General features: G+C 40.6%; 1 protein-coding gene across 4 annotated transcripts in view; it reads left to right on the forward strand.

Moving 5' to 3' along the window:
* stard13b (StAR related lipid transfer domain containing 13b) overlaps positions 1-21,322 on the forward strand; it is a 64,217-nt gene that overhangs the window by 39,782 nt on the left and 3,113 nt on the right. For all 4 annotated transcript variants that reach the window (XM_085370837.1, XM_085370836.1, XM_085370838.1 and 1 more), the window contains 5 exons: positions 13,581-13,652; positions 14,730-14,811; positions 17,109-17,172; positions 19,652-21,015; positions 21,113-21,283. In XM_085370837.1, the coding sequence (XP_085226963.1) occupies positions 13,581-13,652; positions 14,730-14,811; positions 17,109-17,172; positions 19,652-21,015; positions 21,113-21,283 (1,753 nt within the window). The remainder of the gene's footprint in view (positions 1-13,580; positions 13,653-14,729; positions 14,812-17,108; positions 17,173-19,651; positions 21,016-21,112; positions 21,284-21,322) is intronic.

Consider the following 21,322-nt stretch of genomic DNA (forward strand, 5'->3'; position numbering starts at 1 on the left):
AGTGTCTTGTTTTGATTGGGATAAGCTGATTGTCTTTTTCATATCAGTTTGTATCTCTATTGGTTTCTCACTTATTTCTAGATAAAAGTGGAATTCAGTGTTAACAGCCTTTTTAAGACACATGTACAGGACACCCGGAAACAGGGTGTGCTTGTGTGTATCGCTGCAGAAGAGAAAAAAAACTTGACCTTTAGCCAACAGGTAGTCAAGGGTGCAGAGGTGTTAAATAATTGGTATTGACTGACTATAACAAATACAGATAGGTGATAATCAATAGGGTCAGTTATGTAAGAAGAGCTGGGCCCACAGTGTAAACACAATACATCAATGAATGTCTTGACTTGACAGGTTTACAAGCACTCCGTTCATTTAAAGATTGCTGCTTGTAACCAGGTGAGCCCTTCGCCTTCAGCTTCCTCCGGGGCCTCTAACCTCTTTCCTTTGTCTTTAAATACCTGGAGACTTAAATCCATTCCCCAGAGGCCAAGAAAGGGCATGTATAACAACAAAGACAACTAAATACTACGACTCCCGCTCCCTCATGCAGGTGTGAGCACTCTGCCGCTGGATCAAAGGGTGGCTGCATTTCATAACATAAGCTTCATTGCTAAGAAACTTTGGTCATCAGATGGTAACGTACAGCATAGTTCTCCTCTCAGTCACAGTAACAAGAGCGTGAGTCAGATAATGCAGCCTTGTGTGGATAATATTTTGTATCGCCGCAGAGGCAAGGGCAAAACACAAGGCTTGTTTTTGATTGTGATGATGTAAAAGATGCACAAAGGGTGCTGTTGGGTGGATTTCCCAGTACTGCGTGTGTGTACGCCTGTTTTCTGGTGGAAATCTTTATGATCTGGTGTGTACTGACGTGTGGCGTCATGTAACCAGACGTGTTGTTTTCAGATCACAGATGTCTAGGTTGACAGCAAACCAACATTGTGGGTCATCTATGACAAGGACAGAAAACATGTATGTTTAAAGTGCAATGTAAGATGCTTTTATTCAAGTTAAGTCATTTTAATAACAGGGTTTCTTTTTATGGGAGATCTTATTTGTCATGTTTTTGAGGAGTAGCTTGGAATTTTTAGTTGGAACCAGTGTTTTGTCACAATTAAGCAATTTTCCTGCTGTGACTTTAAAAAAAAAAAAAAACTTTAAAAAAAATCTAACCAAAAAACAGTGATAAACAACTAAAATGCTTCTTAAAGGAAGTATCAGTTGTGTATCATCTTGTGCTCTTACACCAGTCTGAAGTGCTGAAGCTAACAGTGAAGTGGTATTTTAAAGCACTGGCTACAGAGCCACCGAATTGATCTTTGTGTATTGGCAGTAGCTGCTGCATTCCAGCTGGTCGGCCCTGTTGACACAGCAGGTTGAAAGTGAGTGTGGGTCATGGTGATGGGCAGCATTACTCATGTATTGTTTCATTCCAACATTCCAGGAACGGCCGTTCGATCTTAGTCACGTTTCCGATTAGATGACATTTCAAGGTATCCTGAGCTATCTGCGTGGGATCCTCCTCAGTCCTTTAAGTTAAGGTATCGTTAGTTGTTACTCTCGAAATATTCTGTCTTTCCAGCTTGGAGAGTAGATGGATGTGCACGCACAGCTGTGTGAATTAAGATGAGAAAAAAAAAGGTATGTTGGCTGATTCCAGATCTGAAGGGGTCTGTATATTACAGCAGGAATGCGTCTCTGTCCTTGAAAATATTTCTGAGATTTCAGAAGAGTATCCCACATGCGATTACTCTGGAGGGCTTACAGTCTGTCTGCAGCTTTTTGCCCTCTCCCTCAAATCCTCCCTGCTCAACCCTTGCCTGGATTCTCAGAATTTCTGCATCTGTTTGTTACTATTCATAGGGCAGAGATACATACAGTACATCATACATTTAAACAGCCATTTGTGTCCAGGCACTGCACATAGTCTCTGGACAAGAATGTGTCGATTTTTTGTACTGTTGTTCTTGTTTAAAAAAAGAAACGACCTTTATTACTGACATTTGAATGATACATTTAGTCTTCTACCACAGGTCGGTACTAGCCACATTTATTTTTGCATGCACATATGTCTTACGTTAAAAGGGATGATTTTCATCTGTTTTCCTATAAACTCGGCCAGACTATCATGAAACTTGACTGTTCATCGATTGTTCATGGACCATTTTTTCCTCTGTGGAAGCATTCCTGTTTTATCATGGAAAACTTCTGGAAGCTTCATCTTTGCTGGAAATGTTTGCTCCAGCAAAGATGAATTTCCAGCAACATTGCTACATTTTCTCGCTTACTGTGTTGGGGCCTTTTCCTAAGTGAGGGGCTGTTGTGTTTTGAACAAGAAGCTCTGTCCAGTGTGACCCTTCCATGGCCTTTCTTCATGCCTTATTGACCTTGGCGCAGGCAGCGGGCTCCAATCTCTAGCCTGGAAAGGCCGTTAGTGCTTTCCTTCATAGCTGAGGACAAATCCTGCTCCTTTTAATATGACAGAAGTTACTGAGTGGCAGCTGTGTGCATATCAGTGAATCTGCATCTTTTCTTTTGCTACCATGGCTGTAAGGCTCCTACTTAATTGTGCTGTCAGCTACATTAGTACTTATGTCGCCACACAGCAACACTTGGTAAACACCAAGTGTTTGCTTTTTTTATCAAGGTTTCATGACAAGGTTTATATTTTCTGTAAAGTTTAAATGATTAAAAGAGATAAGTTACTGAGGCAGAAATATTTGAGTGGGATAATGTGTGTACTGCTTGCAGATTTTTAAGTAGTTAGCATAGAGGAGACAGGACCACTTAAGCTTTTTAAGAGGACAAGCTGCACCGTCTGTTCTTCCTCCGACTGGAAGATGGTTTGAAAACTGCATTGGAAATGGGTTTGCATTGTTCTGTCTTTTGAGAAGTTGTATCAGTAGAAGGGGCTCCTCAAAGTAAGGAATCCAGTGAGACCATGCCCTGTCCCTGTCAAGGCTCCTCTGCCAAAGCACTGCATTATTCATCAGCGGTCTGCTACAACATGTGGCGCGTTTGATGAACTGAGTGTGAAACAAATATAACTGCTCCTTCTTTCAAATGAAAGTATGATGATAAGTCAAGATGTAGCCTTGCACATTGTTAACTTGGCTCCTTCAAGCCTGTTTATCTTTTATTCACGAGTTTCTGGGCTGTAGCTGAGAGTGCTATGCAGATTTTGATTGCTGCCTTAAGGGGGCAGTAAATAAAACTGACAGGGAGGGAAAAGCAATTTTGACAATGTGCTTAGCTGGTTGTCTACATCCAACATTACAGTCATCACACTTCAGATAATGAAATCTATGGCTTGTACTGTTGCAGTTTGTTCTGTTACATGATTACTAAAATTGTGTGTGTATTAGTTTAGGCATAACAATGCTATGTCCCAATCCATACCATGCTATTTCTAATTAAGTCTTAGCCTTTAGTGTTTTTGCACTTTGGTGTTTTTTGCAAAAGTGAAGCTGCTTAGCTGAGGAAAGAAATTCAGGATGTAAGCAAAGAGTCTTAAAAAGACTTTAAAAAGTTCTTCCTTTTTCACATTTTAATTGGCTGCGATAGTCAAAAGCTGCTAACTGACTGTCATGTGGTGTTGGACGTATTGTATAACTTCCCGTTTACCGAAAAGTGTGTTGAAATCTGTGTGATAGTTAAACATAGTAGTTAAGATGTAGATATATGTATGTATGTATATGAGTTTGGTCACATGCCAATGTGGTTTTATTCTCTGTATTGCTGTGGGTGTGAACATTTGAGGACAATGTGCTGCCTGTTCTTTCCAGGGTGTATGCAAGCTAGGATGGTACTCAAAAAGGTTAAGAATTTTAGAAAATTAATGTTCCAGTTGTTATACTTTTTATTGTAAATCCTGTTTTGCCATTTACATCTACGAAACCAAAAAGCTTTTTCCCCCCTCAAAGACTTTCTTCCTAATACCTGTTTAAAAAGTGTAAAGATAAATAGATTGTTAGTGTTCAACATTGTTTAAACAACCCTTGTTTCAGATTTTTGTCTCCCAATCCTCCTTTGTTGAACTGGCAAATGGAAAAAGGTCTGAATTTCAATGAAAACATCAGGCGTACACATTTTATTTCAGATATTATTTGAGTGTTAAATAATAGAGCACATATACACTTGAATAACAGAGCTATTTAAACTATAGCTCTACATGGTTCTTGTTGTAGATCCCACTGTTCCTAAGGTCAAAATGTACTGTGTACAGTTTGTTAGTTGGTGGAAATTTCTTGCTCTGTTGACTAAAAAACAGAGGGGGAAAAACAAATGGTTAAGAATCTTGTAACTCTCAGGAACAAACTGGCTCACTCCAACCAACCTCTAACAAGTAAAGCAAACATCGCATTCATAAAGCTCTTTTGCAGATTCCCACTTTTTGCCTGTATTTGGCAAAGAGCTCACATACTCTTTGCAAACTCCTTCTCCTGTGTGTGAATCAGTTGAGGCTGACAGCTGCCACATGTGTGGAGCTAATCATTTACTAGGTGCAGATTGAAGAAATGCCTTGGCTGCACTGTAACAGGAACACAAAGTCACATATTAACAGAAGTGCTTTGGAAAACTGCTCAGATGTTTTATATTCCACATGCCACAAAAAAATGCTGTACTGTTTTTACAGTGAATAGTAGATTTATTTTGGCTTGGTCTTGGTTAGAAAAGAGATTATATAGTCAGTGCCTTTAGGGGTCTGACCTTAAATTTCCACATTTGCTTATATATAAATGTATTTTGTATGGATGTGAAATAAAAAATATAGATAACTATGTATTATATAGTCCAAAATAATTGGTGATTAAAACACAGTGCTCTAAGTGCCAGAGTTTAACACTTGACTGACCTCTTGTGGTAGAAATGTGCATTACAAGTCATAGCTGGAAAAAAATGACAGAAGTGTAAAGGCAGCGCACATCCAGGTCACAGACATTCAGCCGCCGTCTCTCCTCTTTATAGGCTATTCAGCCCAGACGCCGACGGGCACAGATGAGAAGTGGTTTTACATTTTTAAGTTATTGTTCTGTGGGTAAGAGTACAAATGCTCTAATAGAGCAGAACAGTCACTTAACTCTATGGGTGGCTGGCAGTACTGGTAAACCAAAGCTGTACCTCGTCATACACAAAAGTTGTGCTGACAGTATGATCCTCTGTGCTGCCACTCACAAGTCTGTTTCATGAGTACATCAAGCTCCTGAGGAAATCTTGTAGCCACTCACTTTGAAGTTGTTAATTAGGACCAGCATCCCAACGGATGCTCCATGCTTTTATTGTGGAGGTCCTGAGAGGGCTTTCTCACGGTATGGGGCCCGTGCTCTGACATTGGCCCTCTCTCTACCCTCTGACTCTCCCAGGCCATTCCCAGAGAAGGAGGGAACCCTCCATAGTGCCCTCTGGGAACCTTTCCAAATGATAGGAAGGAGGACCTAATAGAGCTCTGCAGGATCTGACTTCAGAAGGATTTCTTCAGGATGTTTTTTCCTTTCTATTTTTGTCTTTACTCATTACTTCACTCATAAACTACACAGGATGTGTTAGTTTATACTAATTATCTCAAAAAGTTGATTCTGTTCATCTAGATGTAGCCTTTTCAGTGGGGGGAAACGTTTCGTCACTCATTCAAGCGACTTCTTCAGTCTCAGCTGACTGCAGGTTTCCCCAATCTTATAAACAGTACATTTGCATAATGACTGAAACTAGCACCACTGATGAAAAATGGGCTGTGAGGTCAGTTTCTTGATCATTAATATGCAAATTGTCACAAGCATTGATCAATGGTCATGGGAAGCATTCACAGAGAGTTGGGGAATGGCTGCAATGTGAAAGATGTACCCTTAGGCCCCCTCCTTGATTCAGAGATGCTCTTTCTCTTTTCACGAAAAAGGGCCTCCCTGACTCCCCGCTCAAACCAGCGTTCCTCCCTGTCCAGGATGTGTACATCCTCACCATTGAGAGTGGCCACTGGTTGCTTAGTGCTTCTGTGTTGTGCCATCCGCTTAGCCAGAGGTTGTTGGTTTCCCCGATGTATTAATCACAGTAATTCTCCTGGCACTTAATGGCGTACACAATATTACTCTGTTTGTGCCAGGCAACTGGATCCTTGGGGTGGACCAATTTTTGGTGCAGCGTGTTTTGGGGTTTGAAAATCACAGAGAAAATGTGCCTCAGGTGTTCCGATACTCCTGACTCATAAGGGCTCACTAAGGGTTTTCACTTAGGCAGCAGTTGTCCTTCTTCTCTTCTGGATCACCTGGAGCATTTTGGGATTTCCTTACCTGGATGATTGAGCATGCATCAAGACATTTATACTAATTAGCATCTGAATTTTTTTTTTTTTTTTTATCTTTGTGGGTGCCACAACATTAGAAACATGTGTCATAAAGCTTCCAGTAATTCTATTTTCATGTTACTGTCAAGATTTCACCTGAGCTGCCTGAGAGTTTGTCAGTAATTCTTAGCAATTAGTAATTCTTCTTCACTGGAAAACCAAATTGTAGTGTTTACGTAGACTATCAAAGAGAATGGAGAATCAAGGCATGCACCCTATAGAATTTCACATAAAAGACAAGATGTATGGACTTTGAATGCAGATGCATCAAAGACCTACTGTATAAGAACTTGTTTAGTTTGTTTGTAGGACTAAAGTGTTACATTTAACTACATGGCCACATGGGAAACTGTAGGAGCTAACTGTAACAGAGCTGCCATAAAAGACGAGGAGGAGGGAGTCAACTAGAAGAGCCCTGACAGGAATCTTGCTGAGAGAGGGAAAAGGAAAAGAAAGAGGGGAGGTAGCAGACAGCTCCAAGGAGATGTTAGTGAAGAGAAAGTGGAGCTCACCGTAAGTCTGATAGGATTGCAGGCCTTACATCAGGACTGCAGGGAGCACATATGTCCACAGGTACAATAGCTCTCTAGGATCTGTTTCAACAAGCTATGCTTCCTATGTTGGCTTTAAAAAAAAAAACCACAGTTTTGAAAAAGGAAAATTTATGAGAGCAGATAGCAACTCCTTGGTGCATGTTATTACTGCCCTGCCCATGTTATTAATCTTGCACTGTGTTTCTTATCTGTTGATAGAGTGAATAATTTCATCTGAAAACTAGAGCAATGATTAATCTATAAAGATCACTGTGGGTTGAGGAAATAGTCCAGGGTTTCAGGGACTTTTGCCTGCATGAAGAAGGAAATCAGCAAAAGCCAAAGCTGATACTTTTATCACAAAAGAAAGCAAATCCTTAAGAAAAGGGCCTCCACGATAGTTTTCAGAACACTTTAACATGCGTGGGAACGTGGCTTCAGTTCAGTGTCTGGAAGTGTTTAGCTTTCACATTGTCTCTTGGAAGTTGCTGCGTATGTATTTCACAGAAAGCTCGACTGATTGATTTCTCCTCTATTCAGAGCTATTGGCAGTAAAGTGGAGGTACATGGGGATCTGGAAATTACCATCCTTTCTAGAGTTTGGGGTCAGAGGTCCCTTCTGTAGTAAAAGCCACTTCTGTTTAAGTGTCAGTTTGAAGCCATGTGCCAAAGTATCCTGTAGTGTGACCAAAGGGGAGGAAGCAGAACACCTGTCTGTGAAGCAGAAGTACACTTGACACTAACCTCAGTTTTTGCTATTTGCAAAGCAACCCCAGGGATTCAACATGTGATTGTTAGAACGTTTTCTCGAAACCAAGTCAATGTGAGACACTGTAACAGCCTGCCTGAAAACACTGTAGAGCTGATGGTTTGAACTTTGAAGACTTGGCTTGCTCAGAAGCCACGTGGCCCCAGCATCATACCCAGTTATTTGTCTTCTGGCTCTGACTCCCAGCCAGCAGGAATGGCTATCAGTTTGCAGTTTGTGTCTGGGATCATCTGTAAATCCTCCATGGAAAGGCTGTTTGTGGCAGAGTGATTTTGAAAGCTTTCCCTTTTCTTTCTGACTGTTGACTTGGAACATAAACTGATATTTGCTTTTAGAAACCATTTGTAGTTATTTACTAGAGTTTAGCAATGTTTGGATTATCATGAATCGTGCCATTCCCACATGATTTTCAAGTTGGAATTTTACTGAAGGTTTTTTTTTGTTGTTGTTGTTTTTTAAACCTACTGCTGACCAACACTGCACAGGAATGAGCGTATGTGAGTTAGCGTCTTGGTATTTAATTGTTGTCACTGTGCATTGTATTATCATTACTAGCTTGTGAATGCTGAAAAAGCTCTAATGGCTATTTCTAGACAAAAGGCAATATGAATGGTGAAAGAAAGCGAGCTGATGGGTTGTTTCCCCTGAAGATGAAAGAACCTTCTCTCTGGGTGTCCTTCAGAGGTGAAGGAGAGTGTTACCACAGCTGTGCTGCTCTTGTTTAAATTCAATACAGGACCTCAAGAGAAAAACACAGCCCAGATGACTTTTGACCCAGCAGGCTTTGGCAATGGTCAACAGCAGCAGATCCCTAGCTCACGTTGTTATGTTATTTACTCATTTTACTATTTAATCAATACGTGCTTGCTGTGAGTTTGTGTGTGTGTGTCTGCTGAGAAATGAAAAATGCTAAGGTTTATAACTTTTAACAGACAAAGAAAAGAATTAAAGCCCAAATGATGATGATAGATTAAAAGGCTGGTCTGTGGATCTAAGATTTAATTGTGAAACCTTGCATTTACACAGGTTCAGAATGCTAATGCCGCCTTGGCACCAGGTTTTTCTGGGCTCACACTGTGATTGTCCTAAAGTCTCTGTTCTTCAGGAGGCACCGAGATTTTTTTTATCCACTTTGTTACTGGAGACCTGTCGGCCAATGAAAGGATCTCTCCACAGGTCAGTGTGGACCACAGGGCAGAAGTTGGCCCAAGATTTGCACAGCTCATTTGTATTTGGGGACATTTTGCCTTGGTGTCTTAGCAACACAGCCAAAAGCTGATCATTTTAAACCTGCATCCTGTGTCGACCGCAAGATAACAGGTCCCCTGTGTGCCCCACAGGATCAAATGAGGGGGTGGAGGTCCCTGGATGATTCAACATTGGCTCTCTGTAATTACTTGGCCTGTGGAGCCATCTAGCTCATGTGCCAATCAAGAACAAAGTCAAATCTGCAAAGGTACTCTGTTGTCACTCAATACGAGAGAAACAAAGTCTCTTGAATTTGACTAGTATTCTTTATTTCACTATCTTGGTAGTTTATCAGTGATAATGTGAATGTTATAAACTGAAAGGCAGTTGTGATGTTAAGCAGTGGCACCTCCTGTTTCGCTGTGGCATATTGTGCTGAGGATATTGGAGTCTGAGGGACATGTAGAGCTTTGTTAATTAAGACCTTCTTTTGAAATAGGAAGGCTTTATTCCCACGGCATTAGGTGAATTGCATGGGGCAGCACACTATTAATCCACCTTGTGAATTGCAAGCATTTCCTTGAACTCTTCTGTTCTCTTCTTTTGCGCTTCCTGTTTGCTCCCCTGTACACAATTATAAGCTGTGAGACAGAAGGAATGTAAGGCTATTTTCAGCATGAAACATCAGATGTTGCGGTTTTGTTGCAGACTAGGAGAAGGACAGTGTGTTTCCCCTGGCTGTCTGTCTAGCCTTAGCTGACTCCACACAGTGAGTGGGTGTCTGTATGCAATTAGCATCATAAAGGAGAAGAGAGGCCTCACCTCTAGGCTTCCCAGGATGACGACACCTTCTAGTGGAATCTTTTTTTTTCCATATTGCTGGTTCTGTTTATCATTCTCCAGGTGTTCCTATAGACAGTCTCAGTACTCAGTTACAGTCTGAGTCATCTGGCTGATTCATTTTGTGGCACCGAAGTATGGAGGAGGCACATTTGTGTGGGCATACACAGATAGTAAATTAAACCGTTTGTTTGAGCGTTTTAAAGTTCTGCCATGCTCTTAGTGTCTTTGCTGTTAAATGATTTATTGAGGTAACTAAAGTGGAGGGACTCTGCCATTCTGTCTGTGCTTGAAGCTTTATACCCAGTCCTGGCCCCATTAGACCAGGAGAGGAAATGGCAGAAGTGTCACAGCGAGGCAGGCAGAGGGCAAGCGGAGTACATCTGGAATTCTACTCACATGATAGGAAATTATGGATGGATATGATATCCTTACGTAATCGCAGAGCCATGGAAAACCCTGATCATTTTAAAGTGGCTTTATCCGCATATTAAACCAATAGGTTTTCCTCATAAATCATAATTATGGGGATTTAATCAGTATAATGTAAAATTAGGCTATTGATGTATTGTACAGCCAATCCGGCCCCAGTGTCCTTCTGGATTTGATTTATAAAAACATTTGCTTATTTGATTCTTTCACTTTAAAAGATTTACATTGAACTCTAAGGTAAATTGAGTTGACTTTTTGCTTTTTTTAAACGTGTGTTTGTGTCAAAATATATTTTATTTAAAGATTTTATTTTTAAAAAATCGTGTTCTTTATGCATTTATTTACTTGAAACTACACTCTCACCATATCAGACGACTTTGAGTGTATTTGTTTTGTTTCAGACATAGAGTTGAAACAGATTGACATATATTACTGTTAGGATGATGTTAGCGCAGAGTCTTGTGAGCCGAGGGGCTCAGCATGATTCACTGCTGCTGATTGCTGACAGTTTATGTCATGGTTTTCCCAGAGTTCAGCTGCCTACGTTTTTTCCATTTCATTGACCCGCTGTAACAACATCTGGAGTCTGTAAAAAACGTTCTTCCCTTTTGTTTGTTTAAGTTAAACTTTTCCCACATCACTTTTAACACTTCTTGGATGAAGTTTCGAAAAAAAAAACTGTAAAAGCTGACCTCGTGTAATCTGGACAGAAAACTGAGTGAGAGTCGAGAAACATCTTTTAGGAAATGGTAGGAAATTCTTAATTTTTAATTATTGAAATACAAGAGAGTCCAAGGATTCAGAGGCAATCTCCTCTGTTGGTTATAGCTTAGATGTTTGCCAAAAAATCTGCTGAGTGGGGTATAAAAGAGTTGTCGTGGGCAGAGCTGGATAGGAGGGTCGGGCAGTAGGAGCTGAAGGGGAAGAAGACGGGGGTGAATGTTCACAAGTCTGCCACAGAAAGGGGTGGGTTGAAGGAGAGATTTAGTGTTGGGACAGGCACATGGTAGTTGGGGGTAGACGGAAAGAGAAAGGGAAAGGAGCTGTGGATCTGAGTTCCAACTGGAAGCTGTGTTCAGACAGGGAGAGAGGGCAGGAATGTGGCTCAGTGTGGGAATGAAGATGCTCTGACATGCTGAGAGACACTCTTAAGATTTGATGGATATACCGGTATGAACCACTCTGGCTGTATGATGAAAACATCCCGTGAGTACATGATAATTTGTTACTGGCAGGAAACTACAGTGGTAGTTTGAAGTGTTTTGGAGAGTAGGCATATTAAGACGGATGCTTCACTGACGATAATTACTTATTAGACTAATGAATGAATGAATTTGTTCTTTTTATTTTAGATTGTTTTACAAAAGAGTATGAAAGGAAGAAGATTATAAAGGCTCAGGACAAAACAAAATAAAAACCCCAAAAGTTTTGCTCATGTTGTTGCCAATCAATATTTATCAAAAGTTTGGGATGAGACTGTGGGACTACCCACCTAATTCTGTATCTAAACTAGGTTTTCTTTGGGCATTTTGTCACGTCATATCCATGCAATGAATTACATAACAGCTGGGTTTTTTAAAAATATATTTTTGGTAATGTTGCACAAAGAGAATGGTAAAGGAAGGACGCCCTCAGTTGCCACAGATGCTTGAGTTGTGCACAGCTTTTAACATTCAGAGCCATTGTGTCACAGCCAAACTGGGTTTCATCTCTTTGTGAAACTGTAATTTTATACTGTACACAGTTTTAAAGATGTGGGTTGTGGAGGGAAAACACAAGTTCTCATTTTTGGCATCATGCCCATCCAGCCTTTTATCCACAAGAGATTTCCTTAGAGAGAGGATGAGAGGACAGAATGTCTCAGTATCGTGTTACAGAATGCCAAACAGAGAGGAATTCCCAGCTCATGTTACTTGCTCCCAGTGGTCCAACCTGTGGCTGTGGGACACAAGAGGATCTGGCAGCGCTCTCACTATGAGCTACAGTTGAATAATAAAGGCCTGATATTATCCCCCTAAGAGGGAAGGCTAGCTGTTTAGAAAACCTTTAGCTCCTGCTGATACAGGTGGGAACAGAGCAGAGTGGCTCCTGGACGCCTACACATGTTGACTTAACTGCTGGTTAAGGGGGTAAACAGCAGACCTTTTCTATCATCCAAGGACAGAGGGAACTGTTAATATTTATTCAGTTGCATGACCAAAGTCACTTTTTATAGATTTCTGGATGGAAAACAAGTAAAGCAGCACAGGTGAGTTCAGGATTATATCTGGAAAAACGTCCGATAGCTGTATATTCATTTAAACAATACAACTGCTGTAATTATGAAGTATAGTGTGATGAATGATGGTGTTTTATGTTTCAGTCGTATTTTGTCAGGCTCAGATAGGGCTTAGAAATAAGACTTCAGATGTAATGGGAGAATTGTTTGTCAGCCGCTGGCGCAGTTTATGCACGATTATTCTGGAATTAATATTTACTGTCTGTATTCTTCTTCAAATTGTGGAAAGGTTTTTGAACAATAACAACAAAAAACCCACCCTGAAACTGGTAAGAGCTGTTTAATAAATAGATTTAGGTAGATATAAAATCTGTGCTTCATATGTTTTATGTAAAATAATTTACCACAGAGTCAGTTAGGTTTCTAATGCTTAAAATGTACCTGTGGAGTGACTCACCATGATGTAAGGCATTGTTTGGTTATGTGTTTTTTTTGAAACTTTAAGAATTTTTGTTATAAATTAGTCTTTGGATCAGTTTGTTAATTATCGTGAGACAAACAGTAAAACAAAAAGCATTTTTCAGAACAACCAGAAGTTTAAAAACCTTAAGAAAAATGTTTTTATAGGAAACTGCAATAAACAGCAAATAATCTTCTTCAATGAGGACAAGTAGGCCTTTTTTCAACATAAAAAAGCTATAATAATCCTGCATTATTTCTCCTAACACATTCTTATAAATTCTGATGTTTATTGACTACAGTTTTACATTTCCTCTCCTAATGTAACGCAACCTATTTACTGTAGCACTGGTGTGTCAGACAGCATGTCTTGTGTAGGCGGTAAATGTCACCCAGCTCTATTAGCATTAATGGAAAGGCGCCAATGGTCTGTTTCCTCTCCTTGTCATCAGCAGAGACGTCAGGTCACCGGGACCAGTTTATGATCATGACTGGAGGGATCAATTATCACAAACTCTACTTGTTTGCTTTGCTCGGACTCTATTAAAGAGACATAGAGTGCTGATAAGGATCCTTTTACCCTATTTACATTTTGTCACTGTTTGTTTTATACATAATAGTATCTCTGGATTTACCCAGATCTGCTGTCTGTCCAATCTTAAGTCTGTTGTGCGTGTTGGAAAAAGGCGCAGGCTTGGTTTTGGTTTCACTTGAAAGCCCAGTTTCTTTGTCAAAATGAAAACTAACTCATGTAATGTGACTATATTTCACTTTTTATCTCAAACAACAAAATTTCTTGTATTTCAGAAATTGAGGCGAAAGAGGCGTGTGATTGGCTGCGGGCAGCAGGATTTCCCCAGTATGCTCAGCTCTTTGAAGGTAAAAAAACAAAAAAACTCCTCCACACATTCACACATAACCAAAGGGTCGAAATGTTGACATTGAAGGGAAAAGGGTTAACAAAGTAGAACAGCAATAAAAGGCTTCTGTAAGGAACTAAAAATGGCTTTTTTAAATTTTAGATCTGTTCCTAAATAGAACAGTGTTTTTGATTGAACATGGACTTGCAAGCTGATGAGTGAATAATGGTACACAGTGTTATCTGGTCTGCCCCCAACACTGTACACAAAACCATGTATTCATGAGCTGCATAGTGCGCCTCATTTACACCACTATTCTCAGGAAGCCTTGGAGCTTGAACCGCAGTCAGATCCCTAGACACAGCAACACAAGTGGAAAATTCAGCTGCTTTTAAAGTCTAATCTTTTCCAAGCTACGATTACTACATAAACATGTCTTCTGTGCTTAAAGACTAAAGTCATGGGACGAACTGGGTTTTATCAGCGCTTAAGGTAGCTATACTCCCTCAGATCTCTGCGCTGTGGCCAGACTTCTGATGTGCTGTGGTGCAATATATTTGTTTTCTGACAGTTTGTAGATAGTATGTGGACTTTGGCAATGAATGCAGACATTGCTGTTTGAGTGAATAATAAGTTAACATAATTTTAGTATGATATTGGGATTGTGTATTAGAAATTATCCCAGTGCTTGAAGCTTTTGCCATTTTTTTAAGTCCAGAATACAGTTTAACAGAATATTCGCCCAACTTTAAAATCAGACTGAGCAACCTCTGCTTTTTATAAGAATTCGACAACTTGACATGAATGCAGTGGAATGTTAGATTCATCCTCTTAAGTTATGTAAGAGGAAGCCCATACCCAGGGCAAGACGTAATGCTCACAAGTCTGAACGCTGTTATTTGAACAAATTCTGTCTCTGCTCATTAGCATCACATACAAAACAAGTTTAGTGGTCTCCCAGCTTTCAATGTAGTTCTGGAAAGAATGTGTTTTCCCCATCTCTCTATCCATTCATCATATCCAAGAACACTGCTAAAATGTCAGGGAGGAATTTGAACACTGCTTCTTTCTCCAACTTTTATTCTTTTTATTCCAGATTCGCAGTTTCCCATTGACATTACTCCTGTGAAAAGAGATCATGATTTTTTGGACAAAGATCTTGTGGAACCTCTGTGCAGGTAATGTCATGTCAGATATTTATAGCTAATCTTTGAAATAAAGTTGCAAACACTGAAGTGGAGCTATGTTAAAGGCCCTGTGAAGTTTGGCATGGAAGCACAACTTCCATGGAATGATGTGAAAAAAGTTTAAAAAGCTAAAAGCTGCAGACACAAATCCTGTATTTATACAACTGTTATTACATAAACTCGTTGGTTATCCCCTTTGGGATCGTGTCAGGAAGGGCATTCAGCTTAAAACTCTGCCAAATCAAACATGAAGCTACCCACTGTGGGGACCCCTATGTGGCAGCGATCAGCTGAAAGTAGCTTACTATGAAGTTTTTTCCCCACTTGGAGTTATGTTTATTATTTCATTTACTAAATCACTGCTTACAGACCTTCACCAGGTTGCACAGATATGGTGGTCCCCAAATGGACAAAATGAAAATTTTGGTTTAAAGTTGGTGTAAGCAACATGCTCTTTTCTACTGGATAAAATACTTCTATATTAACCTGATGTCCTTCTTGTTGTTTGTAAGTAATCTGAGAGATAAGAGAGTTTCCAGGCTTTAGAACACTTAGCCTGGGATTGGAGACTTTGGCTAGCATAAATTAGAACAACATCAGGTGGAAGGATATGGTTGTCTAATAGTGTGATTGACTCTTTTGAAGTCAGATCGGATCGTTGACCTATTTTTAGCACTGCAAGAGGATACGGCTGTTTTTAAATTTTTTTGGCCTTTTCCACATTTTATGCCTCTTGCAGCTTTATTAAATCCTTCACTTGCAAGAGCACTGATGAGACTCTTCTGCTGTTCATCTAACCCAACTATGCATAAATACTGTATATGATTTCCTAGTTTGCCAGAGAGTGACTAAAAACGTACACTAAGCCAACAACTGGTGGTTATAATAACGTTCTTGTAGGGTGAGACAACGCATATACTTTTTCGAGCCAAGATGCAAACAGCACTCAGGCTACCAATGTAACTATAGCAACCATCCCAAGAGGACAGCAGAAGGAACGTGAGGGGTGCCTTGCACAGCTCAATATGCTGTGACTCTAAACAACCCTAAAGAAACTCATCTGAATTCCAAACTAGCCACGGGATAAATACAACACAATTGGAAACAGTTCCACCTCTAACGTGATTGTTGTCCACGACGTTCCTCCATCTCTATGGTAACATTAGGATGGCTTTATTATCAGTTTTGCCACCACAGGCATGTGTGCAAAAATAAACAGCGGCCTTCATCTTGTGATTGAACTGAAGCAGATAGTTATTTTATGTGTGTGAGTTGCTCTCTGATCCTTCACTAAGCAGCCTCCTTTTTATAGTAACCACATTCAAAGCTCTTCTGGCCTGCGGAATAAAGGGCCCCCAGCTTAGAGATCCCCCTCTTCAGTGCTCCACTATCTACAGTAACAATCATGGGAACGTCTTGTTTAACTAACCCCTTCTGTAACACTGGAGAATGGTTAGAGGCCTTTTACTGACACAGAACAATACTGTCAGTCGGTTTAAAAAAAGCCTGTTAGCAGTATGTGGAGCTGTTAAAGCTTGTAATTATCTTACCGCACATTTGTTTCTTTGTCTAAAGCCAACACTCAGTTTAGCGGGAGTGTGTTTTCTTATGTCGTCATTTTTTCCATCTGCAGCGGTTGGTTCATTTTCAGCTCTTAGTGCTGTTGTACAGTGTACTGTAAATTCCAGTTGGCACACCCACAGACTCCTATAAACTGTAATCACTAAGGATACGCTCAAAGCCTTAGTTCGTGATGTTTATTAGAGATACTGAAAGCATTCACTGTTTCTTTTTATAAAACTACGCTAAGGAAATGTACATCAGTGTTTATAAATAGATTATGATAAATGCAAAACCTACAGCTATATTGTCTATGCTTCATGTTAAGGACAGTCTTTCTAAATCACCATGCCAAGTTGAAGATCACATTTAAGACCTATATGTTAGCACGTACAGGGGAAAATTTTGAATGAATTTGATTAGGCAAAGTTGAACTAAAGTTCACGTTTGTCAGACTGCTACAGGCAGCCCTTCAAGCCACTATCACTTAGAGAACAGAGCAACTGACAATTACCGGTGTTCATTAGGTTTAGGATACTATTATATGGATAAATTCAGTTTCCCACTGGGTCTGGCTGTGCATCCAAACAGACACTGATCAGATTAACACTTAAACAACAAACAGAAGTGGATCTTTTTCTAGTCTGCTCATCTGGTGTTGATTACTACTGCTGCTTTCTTTTGTTTGCTTGGAACAGCTTTTCATCCTAAGGCTGTTTTTCTTTCAGGCGACTCCACACTTTAAATAAGTGTGCCTCTATGAAACTTGACGTGAATCTTCCAAAGAAGAAAGTAAGTGTTAAAGTCTTTTTACTTTTACAGTTGTGACAAGTATAATATAACATTAAATGCATTTTGGATTTGGGGAAAAAACAGCATCCTCCTTGAAGAGATATATTTTTAAAACACTTTATGACTCAATTGTAGGGGTGCAACGATACACAAAATTCACGGTTCGGTTCGGTTCGATCCTTGGTGTCACGGTTCGATATTTTTTCGATACAAAAAAATGTTCATGCCTTTTTAATTTGTCATTTATTAAAATTATAAATATATATTTTAACTCAAAAGTACAGTTTTTAAATTTAACCCTAACCCTTGTGCGTGTTTTTTATTTTGACAGCGAATGCGCACCTGCGGACCACTTATGTGCAGCCCTGGTTATTTAGCTCGTCATATTGCAGCCACAGAAATTCTTTTGTCCATGAAACCATAAAGCTGCACTTTCTTTTTGCCTTATAGTCTGATTTGTCATAACTTCTCAGTTTTGTGGTAAGCTTTTCTTTGGCTGTCACTTCTTCACCCTGACCTGTCTTATTTGGCTCAGCAGAACTAAAATATATATCTGTCTGTGAAGGTCATCGTAGTCAAATATAAATCCTGCTGCTTTTACACACGCACTCACATAAGCTCAGCGATTCTCTGCGCGATCAACCTCTCACATGTTTAAGCTGCGGGAGATTTCACTTGTCATGTTTGCATAGTAAGCTAACGATTAATAAGACGATGTCAGAGGAATTGGTGCACAAATTATCATCACCCACAGATCAGTGCTGTCATTGCAAAGTGAAAGCAAAAAAACAAGCGCAAATTCAAACGCGATTTCAATATGTCACATATTGACAGTGGCTCACCGATGCCAATGACATAATTACCCAGCTACATTTCTGAAAGAATGCAAAAGCATTGACATATATTTTTCCTTCCTGCAATAGCCCGACGGGCAGGGCAGAGATAGATTTTGGTAGCCCGACTGAAAAGATCGCTAGCCCCGGGACGTCGGGCTAGCGATATTGCGAGCCCTGTATCTGATTGAGGAATCACTCATCTTTGGAAAAAGAGAGTTTATTACAGAGAAATGGCTCTTTCCAAAATAAAAGCTATACTATCCGCTTCTTCTGGGCTATATTCTCAGCAGCATATTAAACATATAAGGAGAATCATGTGCTAACAGCTGTCTAAATGACTCGGCTAAAGTTAGTAGCATGCTTGCTTGTTTTTTTTCTGCTTCCACTTGTCTTTGCACTAGGATGATGTCGGCGTAAATGTGCAGTCATATTCGTTGTGTTCCCACTAGTGCTTTCAGGTTAATCTCGTTGAAATGACCTTAACGCCACAACACGGCAAATCTCCGTTAACGAGCTACCGCCGATCGCCCCGTGCATGGGGCTAGACGGCCAACACCTTAACGAGCTAACTGCGCTAACACACTAGCTCCCACCCATGTAATTGAGCATTGCATGGCACATCCAACATACTGTTTTACTTTAGTGCATGACTCGCTTACCTTCAGGGTCATACGTCACATGAAAACCAAAATAATTCCAAACGCCAGATCTGAATGAGAGTGGGGGAGGTCCATGTTGTAAGGAGAGCTTAACTTCTGTCTCGCTAGCTTGCCCTGCGCTCTTCCTTCTGATGATGCTGTCTGTGTTGAGCGCTCAGTGAATCTGCGTTCGACTACTCCGCCTAGGCTGCACTGTCGAGCCTAGGCGGAGTAGTCGAACGCAGATTCACTGAGCGCTCAACACAGACAGCATTGTCAGAAGGAAAGTTGATAAAATAAATTAAACATTTTGTATTGTTCGATACATATGCGTACCGAACCGAAAGCACTGTATCGAACGGTTCAATATCGATACGAATATCGTTGCACCCCTACTCAATTGGTAATATATTTATTTTTGCCACAACAATAGCCTTTTGTGTGCGACTCTCCACATAGTCTGGACTGCTTTGAGCTGTTATTCTTGGTTTGTAGCTCTTAATAGAAAAAAAATCTTTGAGTCTAATACCACAGTAGTTATCAGTAATTTTTAAGATGTTGAAAAGAAATGTTAATACATGCTTCAGCACAAATAGAACCTAACTTTATCTTTATATACAACTATTATTACATTCACAGTTATTACTTCTTATTTGTTCGCGCACTGGAATGTAGCCTTGTCTTGGCTGGTTGCATAATGGTATTAGTCCTTTGCAAACACATTTTCCTTTTATTGCCTGTAGCTATCCTTTGTGCTATAGATTTTGTGTGTTAGTACACACGTTTTAGCTTCCAGTGAAAAAAATTCACACACACACTACAAAGAGGTAAAATATGCAAATTATCCTTTGTGGAGTGTTTCTGCATCCATGGTCTTTTTGATTGTTATTCTTATTTCAGTGGATAGTTATTTACTACTGCAGTAACTTTCATGAGACCTAAATAGCAGCAGTTGCAGTTATATCTGCCAGAATAATTAGTGTAAAATAATCTTTCTTTTCCCAGAGTGAAGACTCTGATGAAGACGATCTGTTTGCTATTAGTGACAAATGGACCTTTGAGTGGAGCAGCCGGCGTTGGTCCAGGTTACAGGACATTGACAGTCTGCTGGGAAATCACAGAGAGGGTGAGCTCTCCAGAGATGGTGTGCCTCTGAGAACTACCACCAGCAGCGAGAGTGTTCTGACAGACCTCAGTGAGCCAGAGGTCTCTTCTTTGCACAGCGAGAGCAGCGGAGGCAGCGGTCATCGGGGCCTCAGCACAGAGGACTCTGACTGTTCTAACCGCACCTGCTCAGACACTGCAGCAATGCCAGACTCAACTTCTCTCACAATGCCTCACATCCCCAAAGAATTTGCTCACTTCAATTCACCATCTGACAAGCACAGCAAAACAACCCACTCTCGTGCCAAGGAGTTACTAAAGCGTATGGATACACTGAGCTCCCGAGGTACTCTGGGAAAAGGCCATAAGACGCTGGTAATCAGCTCTCCTGTGCTGCAGCAGAAGGCCCAGGCCCTGAAGAAATTGAGGTGTGAAGACATAATAAATGGAGATGGTGGAGCTCTGGAACCACCATGCAATAAAATTCTGCCATCCCACTCCAGTAGTGAGGGTAGCAGCCATTCTGGTGGCAGCACTGTCAGCACACCCAGCCTAAAAGAGCGTAAGCCTCACCGTGTTGACCATAAACGCAGCGGCATGTATTTGGAGGACATGGACATCTTCTCAGGATCCCAAATGAATAAAGTTGCAGAACAAAATCGTAGAAATGAATTTTGCTCTTATGAAAACCTCGTGGTCCACATTCCCAAAGACCACAAGCCAGGAACCTTCCCCAAAGCATTGTCCATAGAGAGCCTGTCCCCAACTGGTGGCGCCTCAATTAACTGGCACACTGGCAGCATGCACCTGGACTCCCCTTTAATTTCATGCAGAAAGGAAACACGGCCTGCCACCCAGTCCTCTTCCAGAGGTAGCCGCATCAGTGTGTACGATAATGTTCCTGGCTCGCATCTGTATGCCAGCACTGGAGACCTGATAGACCTGGAGAAAGAGGATCTGTTTCCACACCTGGATGATATCTTACTGCATGTCAATGGTCTACAACAGATAGTGGACCACTGGTCAAAAAATGTGTTACCTGGAGGCGAGGGGATAGTACAGATCGATGACGGGAAGGATGATACAGCAGGGCTTCAGTCCTCTAGTCAGATTACATTGGACTTTGAGGGAAATTCTGTCACGGAAAGCCAGATCGTGCCTAGTGATGGAGACAGAGACAAAGTATCACTTACAGAGACAGAATCTACAAGGCTCAGGGAAAGGAGGGACTCCGGTGTAGGTGCATCACTCACAAGACCTAATAGGTAAGACTGAACTGATAGAACTAAGCAGTAAGAGTATGTTAAGATGAATAAAAGTTTACTCTATTTTCTTTGCTTTTTTAATCTCTTTTGGCATTAGGTTAAGATGGCCCAGCTTTCAGATATCTAATCGTCTAAGTCACTCAAGAGCATCCCTGCAGATCACAAACCAATCAGCAGGCCAGCTGAGTTTGTTACAAAAGTTTTCACTGTTGCGTTTGACTGCAATCATGGAGAAGTATTCCCTGACCAATAAACATGGCTGGACTTGGTAAGTCTAACGTATTCTCCCAACTACTTATGTTTGATT

Source organism: Diplotaxodon limnothrissa, linkage group LG14, assembly GCF_057381915.1.
Source record: "Diplotaxodon limnothrissa isolate DT_005_m linkage group LG14, D_limnothrissa_male_GT1.1, whole genome shotgun sequence".
Classification (NCBI taxonomy): Eukaryota; Metazoa; Chordata; class Actinopteri; order Cichliformes; family Cichlidae; genus Diplotaxodon; species Diplotaxodon limnothrissa.